Source organism: Heterocephalus glaber, unplaced genomic scaffold (assembly GCF_053883595.1).
Source record: "Heterocephalus glaber isolate CG9 unplaced genomic scaffold, H.glaber_assembly_v1.0 deba00001608, whole genome shotgun sequence".
In the NCBI taxonomy this organism is placed as follows: Eukaryota; Metazoa; Chordata; class Mammalia; order Rodentia; family Bathyergidae; genus Heterocephalus; species Heterocephalus glaber.
Window position 1 is genome coordinate 4,383,564 of NW_028258379.1, and position 24,732 is coordinate 4,408,295.

Genomic DNA, 24,732 nt, shown 5'->3' on the forward strand with positions numbered 1-24,732 from the left:
ATAGTGGATACAAGTCACTATGAATTTGTCCACACTCAAACAATGTACACCACCGAGGGTAAACTCTACTGTGAACTATGGACCTCAGGTGACTACGGTGTGCCAAGGCGGTTTCATTAACTGTGACACATGTACACTCTGGTGGCTGATACTGGTAATGGGGGAGATTATGCATGTGTGGAAACAGGGACATATAAGAAATCTCTGTACCTTCTCAGTTTTGCTGTGAACATATAGTGGCTCTATAAAATAAAATCCTTATAAGTAAATAATCAAATATACAGATATTCTCACAAAGTGCAAAATCATGTGTTTACAAGGATATTCACAGGATACTGCTTAAATATGGCACATTAACACAAAAAAATATTATGTAGCTGTAAAAACATATATACTGATATATATTAAATATTAAGTGAAAAAATATGAAGAGTGAAAAAGCTAAGGTACAAAAAGTATATACAGAATACCACCATTGTTACAAAAAACAATATTTTTACAAATACGCTTGTATTTGCATATATACGCTCATATATGCATGAATTATCCACAGAAAGACAGAGACAAGTTATAAACAGTGCAAGTTATAAACACTGCAAGTTATAATCTGTGGATATCTCTGTTGACTGAAGACAAAAGTAAGCTAAAACCAAGGTCCTGTGCTCTGCAGGCAACCGGAGGACTAAGGAAGACCTGAGTATTAGGATAAGAATGCATGCAGCTCAAGAGCAACATTTCCCAAAAGTGGAGACCAGGTTACTGTCATGGGCGCTGTCTTGTGTGCTGTAAGGTGTTTAGCAGCATCCCTGGCCTCTACCCACTGGAAGCACCTTTCTCCTGTACCTGGTGGCGACTAAGAAAGAAAATGTTTCTGGACATTGCCATATGTCCACTGCGAAGCAAAATCGCTCCTAGTTAAGCACTGCTCAAGAGCCACAATGATAATGGCCATAAAATATTCTAGGACTACATTCCTGCAAATTAGCTACTTCAATATACAACCATATGTACATCTGCGGGAACCATTTCTCAAGCTGAGGTAATTGAAATTCCTTTCCAAATCTGAATTATCATTTTTAACCATATATATTTGATCACAAATGTCTCTTCTTTGCATTTGTTGAACACAAATGGTAAGAGCTACATAGAAAAGCTACATGGATGTTCAATAAAATCCAAGAATGCCAGTTCTCCCAGCAGGCTTGTCCATGATGCACCACCCCTTTGGGCCTCTGTGGCTTAATTTCACCTGTCAGTGGACCAGTCTCCGCCCTCCTCCCACCCAGCCCTAAATGACATGTGCTTTCTAGATCCAAGATCTTCTAAGAGCCCAGAAAGGCAATCCTCTCACAGAAACCTAACAATCGTATTTTGGCTCAACTTCTGAAAATCTAATATAATTATGGTCACATAAAAAAACAATTACTCATACTATACTAATATTTTTTTCTAGAATTCCTAATGAGTACACAAAGTATAAAATCATGTTCTAAAATCAGGAAAGCAATCACTCATGACTTCAAGGAGATCGTGAAAAAAGGATGTTATAAAACCAAGAGAGGCGTTCACTATGTTCTATAAATCACAATTTTACCAAGTATAAACCCATTTCCAGTACACCACAATGAAACGGGGGGGGGGGGGGGACCAAGAAATCTCACAAGGTGGAATATTTTTCAAACATACATCTAAAACTTTTGTTGATTTCTCCTGTGTCTTTTCTTTTTCCAGGCCAGAAATCCAACAATACCCTGGCAATCTTGGCTTCGTACTTTGAAGTTATTGATTCCTTCAATGCTGTTGTAGTTGAAAAGTTCTGGATTTCGTCCTCATGAAACCAGGCTCTTCAAACTCTAGTGTCAACTACTTTTGCTTAGTTCTCAGAGGTTGGCTCTCGTGTGTGGAGGTCACCTCCCTCCAGTGACCTCGCTCTGCAATAAATATACCTGTGAGTTGCTACGGAAGATGCTTAAAAGTGTCAGCGGCGAAAACAAGGAACTCACCATTCTAACTACTTCAGGGTAAGTCTGCTCTGTCAAACAGCCTCTGCTTATTGTAATGTAGTCCACCAGTTCACTAAGAGTGGAGCGCTTGTATTCTTTCATTTTAAGATCAGATAGGGTGTCCATGAAGTCAAAAATGACACAGCACTGCTGCAGTTTCTTTAGGAACAGTTCAGGCTGCTCTGAGGTTGGAACGTCTAAGAAAAAAAAAGGAAATGGTGTGAGTCCGTCATCAATGTCTAGGTAACAGGAATTCGCTGTGAAAGTTACTTCAAAAGCAAGCGCAAAAGAGTAAGAATTCACATGACAACAGTGCTCTTTCAAACAGTTACACATGGGTGGGAGGGAACAGCACATTCACCTCTTTAGAGACCTTGTCTCTGGAAACTGCAATGTACACATCAGCTAGTCTGCAACTGAAGACTGGCTGATACCCCAAGGTATCAGAGGGCTGAAGCAAATTTTAACCCCTAGCGCCCCAATGTCCATACTCTTACATCTAAAAAGGCTGAAAAAGGCCAAACTTTCCCTTATAAGTTGAAGCCAGAAATTTTCACTGTTGGTTTAAATTAGTTTTAGTAAAAAAAATTTCAAAGCAGAAATGTCAGTCTATTCATTTTAATTTCATGCTGAAATCCTTTGTATTTAAAACTATTGTGTGCATTTATATTTTTTATCTTGTTTGGGGCTGATCTCTATAAAATTTCTTAGTCAAAGAAAACTGAAAACCAACAAAATGAAACAATAGCAACTCTCAAAAAGGGTGCACCCGCAGCAGGAAAACAAGAGTCAATTCCACTTCAAACTACCCTCTCTTTTGACCAATCTTCTTCCCTTGCAGCAGGAGAAACAACTAGCATTTTTATTAATATGTTCTCAGAAGAGACATCTGTTCTTTTTCAAACAAAGAGCAGGTCAGACATTCGGTTCGGTTAAAAAAAAAATTATACAGAAATTTTAAGCTAGTTAAAATTCTCTAGCCAGAAAGGAATCTGATCTACAGTTGGACTAGAAATACAGGACTAAGAAACACACAGCCCACTCCAATCCTATCTTCCTTCTATTTTATTCCCCCAGGCTGAAGCTTTTCTGGAGAGGCAATGAAAAATTATGGCCACAGTAGGCACTGCTGCCTTCATTCATGGTAATTGACTCATTAACCGTCAGAACACCCTTACAAGTAAGCAGGTGACATTACCATTCTCCATTTTCAATAAGAAAGTTATAGACAATCACTGAGACTACACAGTGAATGAGTTACAGAGATGGGCACAGTGCCAGGGGTCTCTAACATTTGTCTTGTGCTCCCACATTCCCTCTGTACTTCTCCAGGAGGTAACAATGTATGATAGTCACTTGCAGTCACCCTCAGTTGCCAGTCTCCAGTGAAGACTATACAGCAGCCTCGTGGCAAGGGCCACCCACTCCCTGGAGCAGCACACAGTACCCACCTTACAGCAGGAGCTCCCACACAGGGCACAGGGCCAGCCTTGTACACCCAGAACCCACCTGACTCACTTGCGCAACCCCTTCCCCCTTCTCACACTCCATGACCCAAGTGCCAGCCTAGCTACCTAGGACCTCACAGATCCTTTCCCGCAACACTGCCAGGGTATACCTAACAGAGTGGGTAGGACTCCAGAAAACATAGGATCTCTTCACCCTCCATTAGGGACCAAGAAGTAATCAATACTTCTGAAAGTATGCAGCATCAATGCTACTCTCAGCAAAAACAAGTTGTAAATTTAGAAGCTATTAACCAATGAGATTCCCCTTCCCGCCATATCACCCTGATAGGTCTCCAATGGCCTAAGATTATCTTATAGTGAGATACTTTGGATTTAAGTGGAGGCATGATATTATGTCTTATTCTGGGCTCCTATATCTAAGCACTTTAAAAACATCTAGCCTTAGATCGTAAGAATAATGCAGTCAGATCAAGCTTTCTCTTTAAGTGCTATCTGCATCCAGTATTTAAGTAGCCAGACATGGTGGCTTCTCCCAGCCTGGGAAACTTAGCAAGACTTTGTCTCAAAATAAAAACTAAAAGGGCTGGTTATGTAGCTTAGTATGAAGGTTCTGGGTTCAACCCCTGGTACCACAATCAATGGATCATAAGCACAGAATTTTAACCATTGTCTATTACATGTGCAGGACCACTGCAGTCCTGACCCAGACCTCAAAGTTGAATGGGAGTTTCAATGTCCAAACGATACCCCCAAAAAAGCTTATTAATGTAACATAAAGAGAAATTTTAATTAACCTGATTTGTTTTTATTGTATAACTTCAACAAAACAAAACACCAGGTCATCTACGTGGAGAATTTAGCACATAGGAATTAAGAAAGCTTCTGTAAGTGACAGCCTTTCCAAAAGCAAACCATCATTTAAGCAATAACAACAGCTAATATTCCTGGTCACTGCAATAACACTCAGGAGATTAATGTATTTAGCAATTCAAACCTTTCTGGCAGTTAACAAACGCCTTTTAAAATGTCAGGCAGTTGAAATTTATTCTTTATTTATGCAAACTGGTATATCATAGACAAATGTGAAGCAGGCTTCCCACTTCCCAGAGGTAATAATGATAATATCTTAACGTTTATTGAACATACTGGGTACATCTACAGTATTGGGTACTTACACACATTATAAATGCTTACACACATTATATCTCATTAATCCCTAAAACAAATCTACATAGTAGTATTTCCAATTTAATAAATAAGTAAACAAAAACAGAGAGATTCAGTGACTTGCGCAAATCCATACAGCTAACAAGCAGTGGACGCAGGATCTGAAACCATGCAGTCTGGCTCTAGCCTATTCTTCAGCACCATCCCACATCCAAGCACAGTGAAAGGCAGAGCAATCCTGCAATCCAGAAATCAGGGTAAATGCCAGGACAGAAGAGAAGGAAGGAAGCAGAGAGAAATCAACCAAATTAATCCTCAACTTGCCCCCAATCCTAAAGTATCAAATCATACTGAACCCTTTCCCTGTCTCCCCTCCAGCCCATTCTCCAGAGATAAACCTTTACAGCAAAAGCTACGCTTTATGTTTTATTCTTATCACAGACTAAATTCTAAAATGATCTTCATGACATGAAAGAACTTAAGCAGTCAAGAGTAACTAAAAGCTGAGGGGGGTGCCCCTCCCATAAGGAGATATTTTCTTTATAGCAGTAACAATTTTTAAAAATTTCATTCATGCCGAAGAATGCCCTAACTATGAAAACATGTCAAGGGCCAGGTGTGGTGGCACATGCCTCAGGCCCCAGTTCCTGGGAGGCTGAGGCAGAAGACTCACTTAAGCCCAAGTTTCGGGCCAGTCTGGGCAACACAGCAAAGACCCCATCTCTTTAAAAAAAACAAAAAACGGTCCCAAGCAAAAGCTCTTTGTGTAATAACTGACCCTGGACTGCTCCCATGGTCACACGGCACCTTTGTCTCCCTACTCCCAGGACTACGTGAAGGGGACAAGCCAGGATCAGAGAAGGAACACACTCTCTAGGCCAGAAGGTCTCAACAAAAAAGAAGCTCGGTACCTATGTACCAGAAGCAGATATAAATATTCTTTTTTAAAGAAACATTTATAAAAAGGATCGCATACTGGGCCATAAAGAAAAGCTCACAAATGACAATAAAATAACATACAGCACATTCTGAGCAATGGGTTAAATAACGCTAGCTACCCAAATCCAAGTCATTTGCAATCTAAACACTTCTGAAATAACTTAAAATTGAAAAAAAAATTATAGACATTTAGAAATAAATGGAAATTAGGAAAAATAAAGGTCATCTTAAAAATCTCTAAGCAGGTTGATACTTCTACCATCTGTCTTCCAATGAAAATCTCTGGCCTACAAAGGCCATCACATCTGCCCATGGGAGAGGAACTCCACAGATTAGGACCATGAATGATGGGGAACTGATAAGTGTTCCGTGACAGACACCATGAAGGTCACCGGCACAATAACTCATCCACCCAATGTCAGCATATGTGTAAAGAGGAGACTGCACCAGTCAACACAGCTCAGGAAGATCCTATCTGCTCAGAGGCCACTGATTCTGACTTCCAGAATGTTTCTCTCCCAAGAGCGAGCAGTGGCCAGCTACTTCTCACTGTACTATCGTGCTCTTTCCTTTTTAGCATTAGTTGTTTTATTGCATGCACCTTTTCTATCAGTACTTCCCAACATCTTCCTACCAACTAGCACCAGTAAGCTGGAGAAAATGACTACTGGCCCTCTGAGGTGTACAACAAATAATTTTCAAATTTACAAATGTGATACATAATGCAAAAATGGACAGCTTCCAAGAGGATAGGTTGGTGCTTATCTGTAATCTCAGCACTCCAGAGGCAGGAGGACAGCAGTTTGAACTCTGCCTCGGGCAACTTATTAGGGAGAATCTGTCTCAAATTTAGAAAAAAAAAAATTTTAAGGGCTGGCTGGGGAAGGGGTAGAGATGCAAAAGAACTGATTCATGTCCCAAATCCCCATGATGAATGTAATCATTATATACTTCAAATACTACAGTAATAAAAATTAAATTTTTGAAAATTACAAAAAATTAAAACAATGTTTAAAATTTAAAATAGAGCCAGGCATGGTGGGGCACACCTGTAATCCCAGCACACCAGAGGCTGAGGCAAATTCCGAGGCCAGCCTGGACTACATAGCAACACCCTGTCTCAAAAAAACAAACAAAAAATAAATGAAAAGTAAATATTAAAAATCATTATTGCTAAGAGGAGGGGGGGGGGGGGCAATGGGAATGTAGCTCAGTGCAAAGGCCCAGGGTTTAATTCCCAGTACTGAAAAAGAGAGGAAAAGTACAAATTCAGATTACAACACAAAGCTCCTCCTGTGTCTACGAACAGTGGCAGGAGGATGCAGGTATATTTTAGCACAGCCCTATCCCTGACCCTCAAATCTCCCACTGCTCAGTGAGAGACAGAGAGAGATGCCCGTCACCCTCGGGAGTTCAAAGGCAGGGTTGCAAGAGAGGTTCTTTCTTCCCAGTCACTGGGTTTCATTACTCTACCCTAGGATGTTTGGGGCACAGGCTCATGGATCCAAGATGAGCTCATTTTCTCTGGATGCCTGACCCAGGATTTTGTGAAGCCAAAAAGCAGGGTAGAAGAAATAAAATATGACCTCTGCATCTCTGGGGTTTGGTGCTCTTGGACTCCAGTCATCAGAAGCTACTGAAAATCAGAATGTTAAATTCACACTGGCAAATCCAGGAACCAAATAAACAAAGAAGGTCCGCTACATTGTATTTATTAGCCATAATATCACAGGAGGAAGGCAGATCTGGCTTTTCTTTCTTTAATGAAAATTCAGGCCACTTGACTCGGCCTCTAAGTCGCAAAAGCCGGGGCCTGTCAGTCTCAGGGTGTCCAGTAGCTGCTGCAGGTCAAGTACCAAGAAACAGGCCACTGAGAAGGTGACCAGGCCCACAAGGGAAAGAACTGGAGACACAATAAACAGTGCCACGCTCAGACGCAGGAGTTCAGGGCCAGGGAAGCTGCAGCCCTGGGATCCCGGCACAGCTGCAGCACGGAAAGAGAAGAGACCCAGGGGAAGGGGACCATGCTCCAGACCCACTTCCAGCATAACAGGGGAGGAGCCCCGGTAACCTGTTGGCCTCTGTCTGCAATGCATGGGCCAGAAACCCACACAAATCGTTAAGAGAGAGAAGCGCCTGCTCTGTGGAGTGACACCGTAGATGCTCTCACGGACTACAAAGATTTAGCAAAGCTGAGTTCTGCTCTTATGAAGGGAATGTTATACAGTTAGTCCCTTCGCTTTCTGGAGTAGTGCATCCAGCTTCTTTGTATGAACTCAGTACTTCTCCAAAGGGTTCATCATCTGACCTCACAGTTCTTAGAAATTTAATGTGTACAAGTTGTCTGCTTTCCTATGCCTTTTAGTTCAAGCAACATGTTTATTTATCAATGTGGACTTTTTCTTAAATCTACTAAGAAAGAAAGGGATTCAATAATTTTTTCCCCTTAAACTTTTTTGAAGGTCGGGGACTTTATGAAAAAGTAGCAAACACATATTTGAAACTTCGATGAAGCAGCAGCCAGTCTTAAAGCAGTATATTCTGAAGAAAGGTACTGATTTATTTGGGTTACCCTTGGTTTATCTTTACTGAATTACCAGAGGAGCTGGGCATAGTGGTGCAGGCCTATCTATAATCCCAGCTGCTGGAGGATTCCAAGTTGCAGGCTAGCCTGGGCTACACAGCAAGCTCCCCACCAGCATGGACTATGTAGCAAGACCCTGACTCAAAAAAGCAATAAAAAATTTACTGACTCAAGAATTTGTTACATGTTGTTATTTGGGACACTGATCTGCTGGTCATTTAAAAGTATAAATTTTGTCATGCAAAACAAAAATTTTAAAAAGTAAAAATTATCAAGGCCAGCTTAAACAACTTAGCAACACCGTATCTCAAAATAAGATTTTGAAAAGGGCCGGGAATGCAGGTCAGTGGTAAAACAATTGCATAGCATGCGTTGAGGCTCCAACCAAAAAAAGAACAGTTTTTACAAATTGTAGGTGCTAACTTACTTACACAAAGGGTATTAGAATATACGCAGAAATATAAAAACAAACGTTTCTGCAAAATGTTACTATGTACCGAAAGCTAAATTACAGCATTACTTGAGCTCCTAATGGAATACTTACATTATTCAATGAAAAACTTTTTATAATATTTCTTTCAAAAGAGCTAAAATTAAATCCTTCTGAATTAGCTATGCTTTTTATTTGAAAATGCCCAAAGATATTAATCACTTAACTCTTTTACTTGTTTCTCCAACTTGAAAGAAAGAGAAAGAGAAAGAGAGAGGGGGGGGGGGAGGAAAGAAGAGAAGGGAAGGGAAGGGAAGGGAAGGGAAGGGGAGGGAAGGGAAGAAGTGTGATCTCTGATCCTCTCATTCCCAACCCTCAGAACTCTGCCTTGAAGTGTGTTAATCCCTGTCCAGGTGTGCTCTTAGTCCTTCCCAAACCTCAACGACCGGGTTACGAACTGCACTTGCATAAGCTACAGGAGCCTGCATTTAGCAAAAACTAGGAACAATGTCTCATACTTCTAAAGAGATCCTTACTACTAAAATATTAAGTAGAGTTAGGCTTCAAAGACTAAAGAATACACCAGTACATGTAGTAAAATCCCTAACTGCTTATCCCTGGGGTCTGTCCAAAGCACTGCTACCAATGCCGCCTCTAAACAAGCAGTATTTTTTGTGTAAGCACATCTTTCAGGAAATCTAAAAATATTTTTTATTAGTGGAACTAGGCTCCCATTAGAAATTCCTTTTGATACCCAATAAAGCACAAATATAATCAACAATATTTCATCAAAACAGGAAAATAAATATAAATCTTCAAAATAAATCAAATAACAAAATTAGACCTGTCTTAGAGTAAATAGATTAAAAAATAACATATTGATCACACAAGATACCCTAACATACACAAGCAGATAAGGAACTAACCCCAAACCAACCCTTAAGTGAAGTATTAAATTCTTGACCATCTCAATTACTTTGTTATTATATTGAAATTGGGGGGGTCCAAAAATCTCTGCTGTGGGTGGTCACACTGGTAGCGCCAGTGGTATTTCCACTGTCAGGCATCTGTGTTTTATAAAAGTACTCCACATGATTTCCCCATGTGGTAAGGGTTGAAAACCAGTTTTCAAAGCAAGAACTTTAAAATCCCTCTTTGATCCCATCTACCTTTGAAATTCCTTCTCTCTATTTAAAGCTGGCAGTGAAAGGTTTTGGTTTCTAAGTAGGGAAGGTCCTGGAAACATCTGTAACAGTGAAAGCATTCCTCTCCCTTGCCTGGAAAAAAGTCACTGTAAAATCGCCTCTTCTATTTGGATGCTTGCAGAACACCTTGCTGGTTGTTAGAACACACTTCTGAGAATAAGCTCAAAACACAGCTTACATAAAAAGTGATTAGCACAGATACAACAGTATTGAAAACATGAGACTAAGGTGTAGGTATTAACTAACCAACAAAAACAAAGAGTCAGAAAAGGCCAGTACTGAAATTTCCTGAAAGAACAGCAACAACAGTAATAATAAACCCTTATTCCTGCAAACCACTCTATACTTTGCTTCTAAAACCCTTTAGTCCTATGAATAGCTTGTGAGTGGCCACTGTCAATGCTGCAGCTTCTCAGATGACGAACCTGAAGCAGAGAGCAGCTCTAAGAAGAGCTACAGCTAGTATGGGATCCCAGGCAGCCTCAGCCCAGGGCCAACAGCAAGAACAATACTGATGATGGGGAACTATACTTCACTGCTAATGATTTAAGAAAAGTTACAACCTGTTTGGTTCTGATTTGGGGGTTTGGATTTACTTTGCTTTTTGAGACAGGGTCTCACTAGTTGCAGCTGGCAGCAATCCTCCTGCCTCAGCTGTCCAAGTTCTGGGATTACAGGTATACACCACCATATCTGGCTAGAAAAGTTACAATCTAAAAGTTAAAAAAAAATTAACTGACATTCCTTCAGATACATATGTTTTAAAACTGAGATATAAAATCAGACTTAGACAAATGAACAACTGTAAGTGAACAAACTGAATTTCTAAACAATAATTATTAATTGTTCTTTCCATATTAGATAATCTACATGCACTCATTCTTCTTCTTTCACAGAGCTCTACACTTTCCTTTTCCCAAAGGGTAACAAATATGTGCCCTGTGATTTATCAGCAGCACCCACTGCGCAGCCCAGTGTGGGCTCCGTAGCAGAATTCCACGGTCAGGGCTGTCGGTTATTATGGTCCATTCCCGTCAGGAACAGAGGGGAACACACGTGGGCACAAAGCACACCCCCACACACACCTCCAAAGACACTGCTAAGGTTTTATTTCCAATATTTTTTAGCTTTACCTCATGCTTCCGGTTCTAATGTTAAGGTAGTCACAGAAAGCTGTCAGTGTGAGAATATGTTTAAATTTATCAACTCCTAATTATAGGTGTAAATTACTGTCCTGCTACCAAAGTCACCACAGGACAGAAGCCACCGAAGTCTCCAACTCACTCGGTCAGTGCCTATTATGAACTCACTTCCTAAGGGCTTATTTCCCAGGAAAAAGACAGCAGGACTTTCTGAACAGAAGGAGTACGAGAGCTTGTGGGTTACACCGAAAAAGGGCTGTACCGATTGTACAGCACTACGTACCCAGGGCGGCAGTGCAATTTAACAGTGCACACAGCACCAGCAGACTGCAGAAAAGGAGCAGGTTGTCAGTTCCCTTTATAGGTAAAGGCATTAAGTTAGCCAAGATTTCTTGTCACTACAGTTTCATAAAAACAATCTTTTTAATAACAAAAAGATAAAGGACAATCTCAGAATAAAAGACAATGCTTCCTTTAAAAAAGAGTTGGCAGGGCCAGGGATTTAGCTCAGTGGTTCCACCGCCTGCCTCGCAAGCACAAGGTCCCAGGTTCGATTCCCAGTACCAAAAAAAACAAAAGTTGGCAACCCTATACACACAGACTGACTGACTAACACTGTCTCTGTCTCTGTCTCTCTGTCTCTCTCTCTCTCTCCCTGAACTTCCTCTTCATCTCATATTTCCCTGTGCCCAGTAATGGTAACAACTTTCCACCGGCCTGTATTCAGAGATCCCTGAACCATATTAGTTCTTTGTTTCACCCCTTTTCTAGACTCAAGGACAAGAGTTCTGACTATATCAACAATACTAATTTCAACTGTATTCAGAGCTGAGAAGATAATCACATGCTCTGCAACCATAAGGATTATCTTTTAATTCCCAGTACTCAACAGGAGTTTCTAGGATATAGCAGATACATAATAAATGTTAACTGAATAAGTAAATTATTTCCCCACTACACAATTTTAGATTAGAACCTTACTCTTCTAAAAATAAAATTATACTGAATAGAGTGAAAAGTTTAATATAACATATTTAGAATACACTTTTTTCTAATATATTAGTAATATGAAGTCCTGATGTACAAACTTAAAAACTAGAACAGTTTTTTGTTTTGTTTTGTTTTATTTTTTTGTTAGCGGGGATAGAACTCAGGACCTTGCGCTTTAGAACAGTTTTGTTTATGTTTTTGGTTTTCTTTGGTACCAGGGATCGAACTTGGAACCTTGTGCTTGTGGGGCAGACAGCAGCACCACTGAGCTAAATCCCTGGCCCTAGAACAGTTTTTAATGAGACAATATTTATGAATGTAAAAGATGGGGAAGGCAATTTACTTTTTAAAAAATCAAATTAAAAAAATAAACAATTTCTTAGTTCCTTAAACTCTCTATCACCACTAACACCCACTAAAATTATGCCTTGTTTTCTAACACCTTATTTTTAAAAACATAGCTATTAAATATTGTGAAAAATGAAGAAAAGATCTAAAGGGATAGGGGAAGTAAGAGGGGTAGGGGAAAGGAAAGAGAAAAGAAGAAATATAAGAAAAGGAAAAAATGGAAACAAAGTCTTTGTAAATAGGGAAGGGTAGAGGGGTTGAAGGGAGGGCAGGGGAATGGGGAAAAAATAAGAACCAAGATACATCATGTAAAGGTACAAGTTCCCAATGATGAATGTAACTGTACTGTACACCTAAAATGTACTAACAAACTTAATGAAAAAAATATAGCTATTAAAAACAGTGATTTCAGACCAGGGATGTAGCTCAGAGGCACAGTACCTGCCGGGCAACCTCAATTGATCCCCCATACAAAAAAAAAAGATTTATATTCAAGGATCTGAGAAAAATACAACACAGGAAAAAATTTCAAAATGAAGATGAGCACACATTAGCAAAGAGGAAAATCAACCTGAAGATTTCCTCAGGTTCTTCTGAAGCGCAAAGCGGGAAGGTCGATTCAAAGGGTGTGTGGGCCTCCTCACGCCTTCACCCAGCCTTCACCCACTCATTCACCGAAGTCACTGCAGGCCCCAAGGCCAATGCCACCAGTGACACCACAACAAAGATGCAAAAGTCCCGAGCTCTGTAGTCCAGCAAGAAGTGACTCACGGAAACAACTAAAAATAGATGAACACTGATGGATATGCAATAAAGGAGGAAATCTGCACAGCCCAGCAGGGTGTGCATGCTACGGTTTGGAGGGCTTAAATTGAAACAGCCTCCACCTGGAGATGACGTTTGGGAATCTCTTAAGGTAAAGGAGTTCAGCGGTCAGCAGCCGGCCAGGAGGTGGAGGTGCGTCCAGGGCATAAGAGCACAGGCAGGCAGGTCCTCGAAGGAAGGGCTGCCAGTGAATCTGAGGATCAGGGAAGCTGTGGGTGAGGCCAGGGTATCGAGGGAGTGGGAAGGCCAAGGAGGGCTGGCTGCCAGAGAGCACCTGGGCCTGCCCCTGGGCCTCCGGAGAAAGCAAGGGCTTTGTCGTGGACTCTGGCTTCACTGAGAAGCGCACCTTTACTGTTCTGGGGACAACAAGCCACTTGCTTCTCTAGCATTAGTTTCCTGGTCTGCAAACTTGAGAAAATATATTTTACAAGGTTGAATGAGGATTAAATGAAAGGCCATTCATAAAGTAGAAGTACTTTCCACAAAAAATTACCATTCCTTTGATGGGTATTTGTCAAGCATCATCAATACCCAGATCAAACAACTTACTGTTTTATAACTTAATAAGACAACCTTCAGTAGAGAATTATTTATGTTTAATTATAGCACATCTTTTTAATTATTTTTTTTTTGGTACCAGGGATCTGCTTGTGGGGCCAGCGGTGGAACCACTGAGCTAAATCCCCAGACCCTCTTTTTAATCATTTTAAAACCATTTAGGGGCTGGGCGCATATAACTCCAGCTACTCAGCAGGCTGAGGCAGGAGGATCTCAAGTTCCAGGTCATCTAAAGCAATACAGTGAGGGCCTGGGGTGGTGGTGGGGAGATACATTCTGAAGTGTTTCTAGAAACATTAAGTTTTTTGTTAAAATTTTATTTCAGTATATCAAACATCAACAAAGGCTATTTAGAACCTGTAAATAATCATAATTTATCTTCTGTATTTGGCTTTTAGACAAAAAGCAAATCAAAAAAAAAAAATCATTACTTAATCAAAAGGAATTAATAGAACAGCCTTCTGGGATGTACCCAAGAGTCAGCAGCACTGAAGCCTAACTTGCCAGGCTCAGAAGTATGAACAACATTAAAAAGAAGCCAGCATTGCAGTGCACGCCTGTAATCCCAGAACTCTCCAGCACTCAGGAGGCTGAGGCTGGAGGATCCCTGGGAGTTCAAGGCCAGCCTGGACTAAATAGCAAGACAAAAAATAAATTAATTAATTAAATTAAAATAAATAAATAAACCTTAAAAAAAGAATATTTTTACCTGCTGCCACATTATAAGATAAAGATTTTCAGCAAGTACATTACCCTCAGTTGAAGGTCTCCCAGCACCCTCCCCCAAAATTAAAATAAAATACATTATTTTCAGCCACTTCAGTTATATGAGGACCTTCTCCCAAAAGATTACTTCTACACTAACTAGATTTGCTTTGAGGATTAACATCAATGTGAATCATTTTAGAAAGATAAACTTGCTATTTTGACACTATGACATTAAGCTAAAAACAAATTAGACTGCACATTAACATCAATTAAACCCACTATCAATGCACAACTTAGAGCTGATACCATTCAAAGACACCATTAAGCTTTTTTTTTTAAGATTTAAAATACAGGGCCGGGGATTTGGCTCAGTGGTGCCGCCGCCTGCCTCGCAAGCGTAAGGTCCCGAGTTTGATCCCTGGCACCAAAAAAAAAAAAAAAAGATTTAAACTACAAAAAAAAGTAAAAGTCCAATACTGCAACAGCTTAGAAATGCTATTTCTGAACTTCAGCTGGGAGTTTTAAATATGAAATCTTCAGTTCCTGAACGTAACATAGGACTGAGTGTAGTGGAATGGCCTTGAATCTCAAAGTAATGAAGTTAAGTTTATTTATAATTAACTCATAATCTGGGCAATGTAATCCACTAGAATCATGTAGTACAGCATCCTAATTATGGAGCTACCCCATGCTTCATACAAGGGATATTAATTAACATAAATTAAATACAAATGCAAATTCATGCATGTAAGAGTTAAGGAAATCCAAAATTCAGATTTCCAGTATGAAACTCAAAGTAATGAAATCCACTTTTTTTTTTTTTGGTACCGGGGATCGAACTCAGGTCCCTGCGTTTTCGAGGAAGGCACCAGAACCACTGAGCTAAATCCCCGGCCCCATGAAATCCACTTTAAAGCCTTATTTCCTACTGTGTATAAAAACAATATTGTTCAAGCGTAAAACAAGAGAAACTTATACAAGTGTACTTACATGTGTATATAGGTATGTACAAATGTGTCTGGCTTCAAAATCAAAACTTAAAGAACAGTAATACAAACATACATAAAGGAGAGAGAAATGTGCCTAGAAAGCTTAACACTTTGCCAACAAAAAGGATCTGAAAGTACTGAGTAAGATGTGATCCCAGCTTCAGCTAGGACAATCATGACACAAGTCCCTCTGCTGCCGGCTGCCTGGCAGCAGAGCATCTCTCTGAGGACTGGAGATCCACTGGCTGGAGATACACTGGCATCTGAAGATATGCAGGCCAATGACCCACTTCTAAGAACATTCTTCTCCAAATCTCAATATAATGCAGCATTCTGCCCAGTGTTGAACCCCCAGACTTAGCTAAACATGCCACTGGCTAGGACAAACATTTTCTCTTCAGTTGTACTGAAAACAATTTTCCTTTTCAGAAAAAATATTACTGTTTATGACCACATACTCCACTAATGAAGCCAAAACAAACAGGAGAAATATCAGTTGGGCTCTTAAATATAATACAAGTGAAACTACACTGAATAACTAATTCCACGATCTCAAAAGTCTGTCCACTGTAATTCTGCAAACATCACAGAAGCATTTAAGGTGGCAAATGAATGAATTAAGATTGCTTTCCTCATAATCAGGAACATGGGGGGAAATGCATCTTCCAGATGGCTGAGGTTATCTTTTGGGCTACACAGACACTGCAATCAGAGGGCCTCAGTTTTAATCAGGCTCCATCCACCAGGTAACTGCTGTGCAATGTAGAATGACAGTGTGACTGACTGTGATTAAAGTCAGCCTGCTTGGGTTTTAAGGCTGGCACTGCTTAGTTCCCCTGCCCTTGGTGTCATATGTAGATGAGGACATAATAATACCACCTACCATATATAGAGTCCACACACACACACACACACACAAATATATATACACAGGCTTCAGGAAGAGAAAAACTTGTATAAATATTTTAATACTAAATGTATTGAGATATCATGAGATTAATACAATTTACCTTTGGCATCTACAATTACAAGAGGTCTCCAGGGCCAGGGATTTAGCTCAGTGGTTTCGCTGCCTGCTGCACAAGCGCAAGGACCCAAGTTCGATCCCCGGTACCAAAAAAAAGAGGCCTTCAAAGTGACAGCCATTAGCTTCCAGATTTTTATTATTTTTCTTTTCCTGAAGTGTGTATACGTTTTTCGGGCAGACTCTGTGGAGCTGACTTAATTAAATGATGAATAAAAGTAAAAACACACAGAAGTATGTCTGGAACACACATGGTGCTCAATAAACTTCGGCTGTTAAATTACTATTGTTAAAAAGCATCACTGAGACTTAGTTTATTTTTCAAAATGCATCTTAAGAATAGTAGCTCCGTCACACTGATAGCTTGAAGATTTCATGAAATAATACAATGCATAAAAGGCTCAAGCAATGAGGGCTTTCTGAATAGAACCCCAACTGCACCCAAAAAAGTATCAAAAACCACAAATGGGCGCTCCCTTTGGGAGCACATATAATAAAAACCACAAATAGGATCATAACAAATTAAAAAGCTCCCCTACAAAGGAAATATCCAACAAAGTGAAGATATAACCTACAGAATTGGGGAAAAAAATTTCCCAGCTATTCCTCAGACAGAGGATTAATATCTACAATATAGAAAGAACTCAAAAAAATTAGACCCCCAAAATAAAAGACCCAAAACATGGGCAACTGAAATGAAGACATTTCTCAGAAGAATAAGTACAAGTGGTCAATAGATAAATGAATAAAATGTTCAACATTGTTGGTCATTAGAGAAATGTAAATTAAAAAAAGACCAAGATTCCATTTTACTCTAGAAAGAATGGCCATCATCAAGAAAACAAATAATAACAAATGCTGGCAAGACTGCAGGGGAAAGAGGAATTCTTCTACATTGTTGGTGGGAATGTAAACTAGTACAACCACTGTAGAAATCAGTATAGAGAGTCCTCAAAAAACTAAACCTAGAGGCCGGGGATTCGGCTCAGTGGTTCAGGTGCCTGCCTTGCAACCGCAAGATCCCGAGTTTGATCCCCAGTACCAAAAAAAAAAAACTAAACCTAGAAATTCCATTGGATTCTGCTGTTTCCCTTCTAGGTATCTTCTAGAAAGAGTTAAAGACGTCATATTACAATCGTACATGCAAACCCATGTTTACAACAGTGCATTCATAATAGCTAAACCTTGGAAGCAGCCTGTATGCCCATCAACAGATGAATGGATAAAGAAAATGTTTATGTATATACAAGAGTGCTACTCTGCCATAAGGAAGGATAAATTTGAGTCACTTATAGGAAAATGGCTGTATCTTGATACCATAATGTTAAGTGAAATAAATCAGATACACAAGCTTAAATACCATGTGGTTTCTCTTATATGAGAAGCCCAAAATATAATCAGCAAAATATAGATAACAGGAAACAGAGAGACAGATCTTTTGAAACTGAGAAGGGAACCAAAAGATAGAAGAGGGAGGGAGAAGAGGAGAGTTAAAAAAAAAAAAAAAAAAAAGAATTAAGATGTGTTGTGTGCATGTACCAACTCCCCACAATAAATTTAATGATTATTCTGCCAACATGGACTAATAAAAATAAAAACTGTAAAAGAAGTAAGATAAAGCTCTAGAGACTGCAAAGTGAATATACTTAATATTACTGAATTGTACACTTAAACAAGGGGTAAGATGGTAATTTTATGTTATGTGTATCTTATCATAATTAGAAAATTCTGAAATAAAATAAAGGGCTAAAAAAGATGCCTATGTGTAATTTATGTGTAATGCCTAATTGACATTTAAAAACTGCAATGCCTAGAATGTGAAAAATATTTAATAAATATCAAGTTTTTTAAAAGTAATTTTAAAATGAAAATTTAAATTATTGATAGGGTTTTCCCCTTTGTGTGTCCAGAAGTGTAAGGTGTATTTGAAGAAAATAATATTGAGCTTGACCTACTAATATCCAGTGAGATTACTGTACTTCAAAATAAAGTTGTAATCTGATTAGAGGAAAGCAAGGCAACTGTGCTGACTTAGCATGCGAAGTGATTCTGCTGACAGGACCTGTGGAGCTCTGTGTAGGAACCCTGAAGGTGAAGAGTCAGCGTGTGGATGAATGAACAGCAGACAAATGGAGCTTCTGGGGCGGAGGATCCAGGATTTAAGAAGTGTTCACCTTTCTGTACGCTTTCTGTACATGCACCACCAAGACCAGGACTCACAGGCTCTTGCTCATCCCCACAGCTTCCTCCTTCCTGATTATATAATAACCGGGTCCAGGCAAAAGAAAGAAACAAGCAATGCTTGACAGCTTTGCTCCTGAGTGCAAAGTTTAAATTAGTATCGGTGCTCAGGGATGCTAACACTTACAAACCCTAAAAGTAATGATAGTAATGTACACACTCAAAGAATTCAAACATTCAAAACAAACATTACTGACCTCCTACTAAAGTAACATAAAATACTTCAGCAGTATTTTGTAAGTCTTCTTTTTCACATACCCTATTATTTAAAGATCTAAAGTCATCTAAAGTACTACAAAATTTTAATAGCCACCTATGAGGCTTCAGGATAAGCCAGGATAGGATATGATAGGTCGTTTCAATGTCCCAAAACAAGTGTTTGCTTAGAATCTAAGGCACTGAACTAATTACTCAAATCATTCATTCATTCATTCATTCATTCCATTTGTTCCACAAATATTTACAAAACACTTTAACAGCCAATTACAAGTCTTAAATATATATTACTGAGCAAAAACAAACAAGATCCTAGCCTTCATGAAGCTTTCAGATCAAAAGGGGAGAAAAATCTAATCAAATGGTCATATAAATAAATATAAAAGTGGCTTGTACTGTAAGAAAATGTACATGGTATTATAAAACCATGTACAGAGCCAGGTGTGGTGGTGCATGCCTGTAATTCCACCACTAGGGAGGCTGAGGCAGGAGGATGGCACGAGGTCCAGGCCAGTCTGGGCTATATAATGAGTTCAAGCGAGTCTGAATTACAGAGCAAGACTCTGTCTCAAAAAAAAAAAAAAAAGCCAGGGATTTAGCTCAGTGCTTCCGCTGCCTGCCTGCCTGCCTCACAAGAGCAAGGTCCTGAGTTCGATCCCTGGTACCAAAAAAAAAAAAAAAGACCACGTACTTTAGAGAATGAAAAAGAAATGTTATCTGCTCTCAAATTCAGAGTCTGGTAAGAAGCAAGATATATAAATAGATAGAGACCCCCCCCCAAAAAAAGAACAATTAAGGTACCAAAATTTCATGGATCACCTCAAAACACAAGAAATCACCACTGGGCCATGACACAATATCTTAGTTCAGGTGCTTTCTAAGTGTTCTCACATTGAAGCCTTACAAAATTTTGGAAGGTGAGGTTAATATTCCTATTTCACACGTTAGAAAACTAAAGACATAAGATTCACAGTTTTATTATTATGAGTCAATCCTGGAGTATAGAAACAGCTGCATTAGAGACCCAGAAAGCATGATACTTTTATACCAACATGGAATCCTTCTTTGACATTTATTTGAACAGATATATGTGACAGCAGGAATACAGACTACAGAGCAATGAATCTTTCCTCCTCATCTACCTCCCTTTTTATAGCTTATTTCCAACCCCCTAAAGCACATAAATATTTTCAACACAATCACATCCCATGCTCCTGCCCTTTCCACACTTTAAAAAATCTGCCTCACCCTCTGATAATGTGGAGTTGATTACCTTGTCTGCTAAGGAGCTCATGGGTTACCGCAGTTAGAAATGTATTTACACCACTGCCAAAACTTAATAGTAACAAGAACCAAATGGCTTCCTCCAACGGCCTAATTTTAACAATGAAACTTTCAAGCATAAAATGAGTGAATTATTTATTGCCCCTCCAGGCACATCTACTCTACTTTCAAATGTATAACACAAGCCTTTAGCAACTGAGAGAGATAAGACTTGATAAAAAAGATAATGTGGCACATGCTTTAATTCCAGCTACTTGGGAGGATTTGGCAAGAGGGTTCCAAGTTCCAGCTGAGTAACTTGACAAGACCCTGTAGAGAAAGAGAAAGAGGGAGGGAGGGAAGGAAACCAACCAGGTGTGGTGACACACACCTGTAATCCCAGCACTCTGGGAGGCTGAGGTAGAAAAATCAAATTTCGAGCCCATCCTGGGCAACTTAGTAACAGACTTTCTCAAAATAAATGGGCTGGGGATGTAGTTCAATGCAAAGATCTTAGGTTCATTCCCTAGTATGTGGGGGCAGGGTTAGGGATGCATTTCAATAGTAAGGCATTTGTCTAGTGTGTGCCAGGCCCCGGGTTCAATCTCTAGTGGGAGGGATCTTATTTTGAAGTCTGAAAGTGTTACACCATTTGCTTGTAGCATTGCCACTTATATCACAAAATTAACATTACAATATGCAGGCAAGTCTAGGAGAGACCACTCTGGATGGCATTCATCTAGATTCTAAAAATCCCCCAGCATGCACCAGCCTCCCTCACTGTAGGAATGGTCAGCACACACAAAAAAATGTGTACGCTTTAAACTTTGGATGAAACCAAATGCTTTATGTGTAGATGGCTCATAGATCCAAATGGGCCAGAAAAACTTCATTCATATAATCCTCTCTAGAGTATTTTTCAGAATCTATCCTTTATTGAAAAATATCGTGGTCACTGAGAGACAATCTATCCTTTTAAGATCTTTTTTTTTTTTTTTTGGTACCGGAGATGGAACTCAGAACCTTGCGCTTGCGAGGCAGGAGCCAGAACCACTGAGCTAAATGCCCGGCCCTTAAGAACTTTAATGCTATAAACAAGAACAAACAATACTGGTTAATGAATGAGTAAACCAAAATAAACAAGAGTCACCAAGGACAGGTCAGGTACAAAAAAAAGATTCACATTCTGAAGAGCCATTTCCTGTTTCAGAATAAATAGTTCTCTCTGAAAATCTTGAATGAGTCATCCTTTCCTGTTCATATCGTTATATATAATAATAGTAAAAACTTAGTAAGCACTTACTCTGCCGCAGCCACTTTTAAGCAGCTTACATGTGTTAACTCCTTAATCTTCTCCACAGTGCTGTGACTGCTATTGTAATCCGGAAACTGAGTCTCGGACATATTTGGTAATTTACTCATCATCTCACAGCTGGGAAGAAGGTCTGCCACCCTTCAGATGGGGCATCTGGCACCTGTGCCCAGTACACCACCTCTGATAAAGAGTAATGTGGGTAGCTCATTGCTCACCGCTTTTGTTTTGTTTTATGCTTTCAGCGAATATCCACAACATACACTGAAGGGACCACCTGGAAGAGTAATGTTTTCAAGGCAGACAGGCAAACATGCAATCATCTGCCTTCTTTGTATCAAACAATATGCAACAATACCAAGGGTCGCCATGGATTCTCAATGTTTAAAGGAGCCCTTTATGTAGATATTAAGTTTCTCAAAAGGTAATTTCAAGTCTTCTCAGGCCTTCCAACATTCTCCTTTGCATCCAACCTGGCTGCTTCCAAGACTTCAACATCCTTTGCATTTAATTTGTTTTTCAGGGAAATGTAATGACACTGAGGTTTCGTTGTTTTGCTCTGTTCTCGAACACCTGACAGACAAGTCCATCCTCCTTAAATTCTGATGAGTCTGAGTATTCAAACCTGTATTATCCCCAGCACAAACTGAAGGTCAAGAAGACATCCCGGGAGGGTACAATGCTCCTCCCAGCCAGTGATAGGAAAGAAAGAAAGTGTGAAAAGGACAAAAGATAAAAGGAAGGTAAAAGGAGCAGGCAGGAAGGGCAGAGTAGAGTTGATTGGAGGTATTCGGAAAACAGACTGAGGAAGTAGAAGCACCTAGATAAAGAGACTTAGATCTGCCATGAGGGAAAGCATTGTGTCATCTGGGTGTCACGTGACTGGCAACAGGGAAAAGTGGCCAGAGGTTTGAGAGGTTTTACAGAGGTTTGAAAAGATGTGATCAAATTAGCCAAGACATGGCCAAGGAAGAATGGTAGGAGTTGAAACACATTTGAAAGCCAAGAAACAGGTTTCCGCTCCCCCGCCAAGACAGAACGGAAAGGAAAGACATTCAAAGATTACTAATGCTTTCAGGTCAGGAAAATGACGATACTGCTGGTAAAAATAAATCACCGGAGAGGTTAGTTTATCAAGGAAGTTCACAGATCTTAGTGTTAGAAACAATGGCATATGAGGTATGGCCACAGCACCCACAGAAGAAAAGATCTTAAGATAGGATAGGAAAGAAGGCTTAATTAGAGAACAGAAATTCCAGACTTGTCTCTGAAAGTTGAAAACTGAGTAAGAGATAAGCTGACTGACAGCCCAAATGGAGAACTAAGGACACAAAGTGAAAAACTGGGCAGCCAAAGACAGGATACTGAAAACTTAGGGGAGAAGTAAGCTTAGTGCAGAGTGGGACAGAGAAGCAAGAAGACAAAGTGTCACCAAGAGCAAGAATCGAAGCCATTTCCAGTGCTAGCACGGTAAGCCTGACATGAGAGTAAAGCCTTCTCTTCAAGAAATCCCCCTGATGCTGGTAAGGGGGCCCAAGCAGCTCTCATAGAGGTCTGAGAAATGCCCAAGGAAATCAAAGTCCTGGGGCGATGGAATAGGGCCAGCTGCGATTTGGTTTCCAGGTATGTACGAGAAAGGGTAGAAGAGAAAAAAAGACAAAATAAGAGTGGAGTCTATCAAGCTTTTAGAAATTTAGAAGTTTTAATCCAGACATTTTATTTTAGTATTAAATTTTAATGAGTTACCAAAAAATTGTATTAGAAAGGTCAAAGGTGAGGGCCAAGGTTTTAGCTCAGTGGCAGAGAATATACTTAGCAGGTTCAAGGCCTAGGGTTCAAGCCAATCGCAGCACAGGCAGGCAGGCAGGAGGGCGGGAGGGAGGGAGAGAAAGGGGGGCGAGGGAGAGGGAGGGAGAGGGAGAGAGAGAAAGGGAGGAAGGGAAGAGAGGGAGGGGAGAGAGGCAGGGAGGAGAGAGGCAGGGAGGAAGGAGGGAGGAAGGAGAGGGAAAGGAAAGGAAAAAAGGAAAAGAAGGAAGGAAGAAAAAAAGTGCAGAAAATGTGAGGGCAGACTAGCAAAAGGTGAAAGAACAGTTTGGGTTTCATTACAGATGCAGTGAAAACCCTGCCCATACTGAGGACTGAGAGGAAGCACAAGACGTGGATGAGTAAAAAGATCACTGTGCTTCACTAGGAGCAGAAAGAAGGAAAGAAGAGGCAAGATAAGCAGGGAAACCACTTAGGAGACTACTGTTACATAGGAGGCTACTGGTACAAATCACAGAAACCCAAGACAACTGGACATACTAGAGATCTATACTGGAAGTAGGACCAATTATACTTGCTGATGGAAGCTACTGTGGGGAGAAGGTACGGAGGTAAAGGGATCAGAGGCTACTGTGCTAGCCTGAGCAGCCAGACGAAAAGGGGAGTCAGAAAGTAAAGGGGAAGAAATGGTTGGGGGACATCTGGTGTTTCACGGAAGAGGTGTTAAATTAGAGATATTTAGGAAACACAGATATGGAGGTACCCATCAGCATTTTCATGTACATGTACAGCTTGGAGGTCAGAGGTAGACAGAAATGTGGAAGTCAACAGTACAGATAAACGGCCCACAGTCAAGGGGATGGACAAGCTCAAGTGTGGCAAGTGTGCAGAGCTGAGCGGAGGCAGCCCTGTGTAGAAGAGGAGGAAGAGCCAGTAGAGAAGAAGAAACAGCTAGAGGAAAGAGCAAACCCTAGGTAGGGTCACAGAAGCCACAGAAAAGTGTGTTTACACCAGGACCATGTGGACAGGGGTCAGATGCTACTGCCGGGTCTTCATTTGGAGGTGGCCCTGAGAAGACTAGCTTCAATGAAGCCATGATGACAGCTGCTCTGTCTCAAATCCTTTCCATAAAGAAAGGCTCTGATGGATGCCATGTCGCTCTCATCTCTGGCTGGTAAAGCCTTTGGACAGACCAATGTTTTGGGTGGCCTAGACAGAGCTAGACAACCACCTAGTCCGGGCACTTGAGACCAAGAACACAGGGTACCACACTACATTCATTAGCAGGGGGTCCGAGGGGATGAGGTATTATTCTACATCTGCCTCAAACACACTGTGCTAATAGTTAAAGACCAGAGTACACTTTCACTGATCAAAGTCTAAGAAAGCTTATAACATAATCAGTTTTTACTTTTTCCTCATTTGGGATGGGTACCTAGATGTTCAATATATCAGTGGTTCTTTGTGTCTTATACTTGGTTTACAAAAATTATTTTCAATCTTTCAACTTAGACAACATATTGAAGAGTGACAATTTTAAGAGGAAAACTATAAC

General features: G+C 40.2%; 1 protein-coding gene across 4 annotated transcripts in view; it reads right to left on the bottom strand.

Annotated features, from left to right (window-relative positions):
• Positions 1–24,732, bottom strand: part of Ppp2r5e (protein phosphatase 2 regulatory subunit B'epsilon) — a 175,673-nt gene that overhangs the window by 82,048 nt on the left and 68,893 nt on the right. For all 4 annotated transcript variants that reach the window (XM_004837423.3, XM_004837424.4, XM_087195243.1 and 1 more), the window contains one exon: positions 2,004–2,200. In XM_004837423.3, coding sequence (XP_004837480.1) covers positions 2,004–2,200 — 197 coding nt within the window. The remainder of the gene's footprint in view (positions 1–2,003; positions 2,201–24,732) is intronic.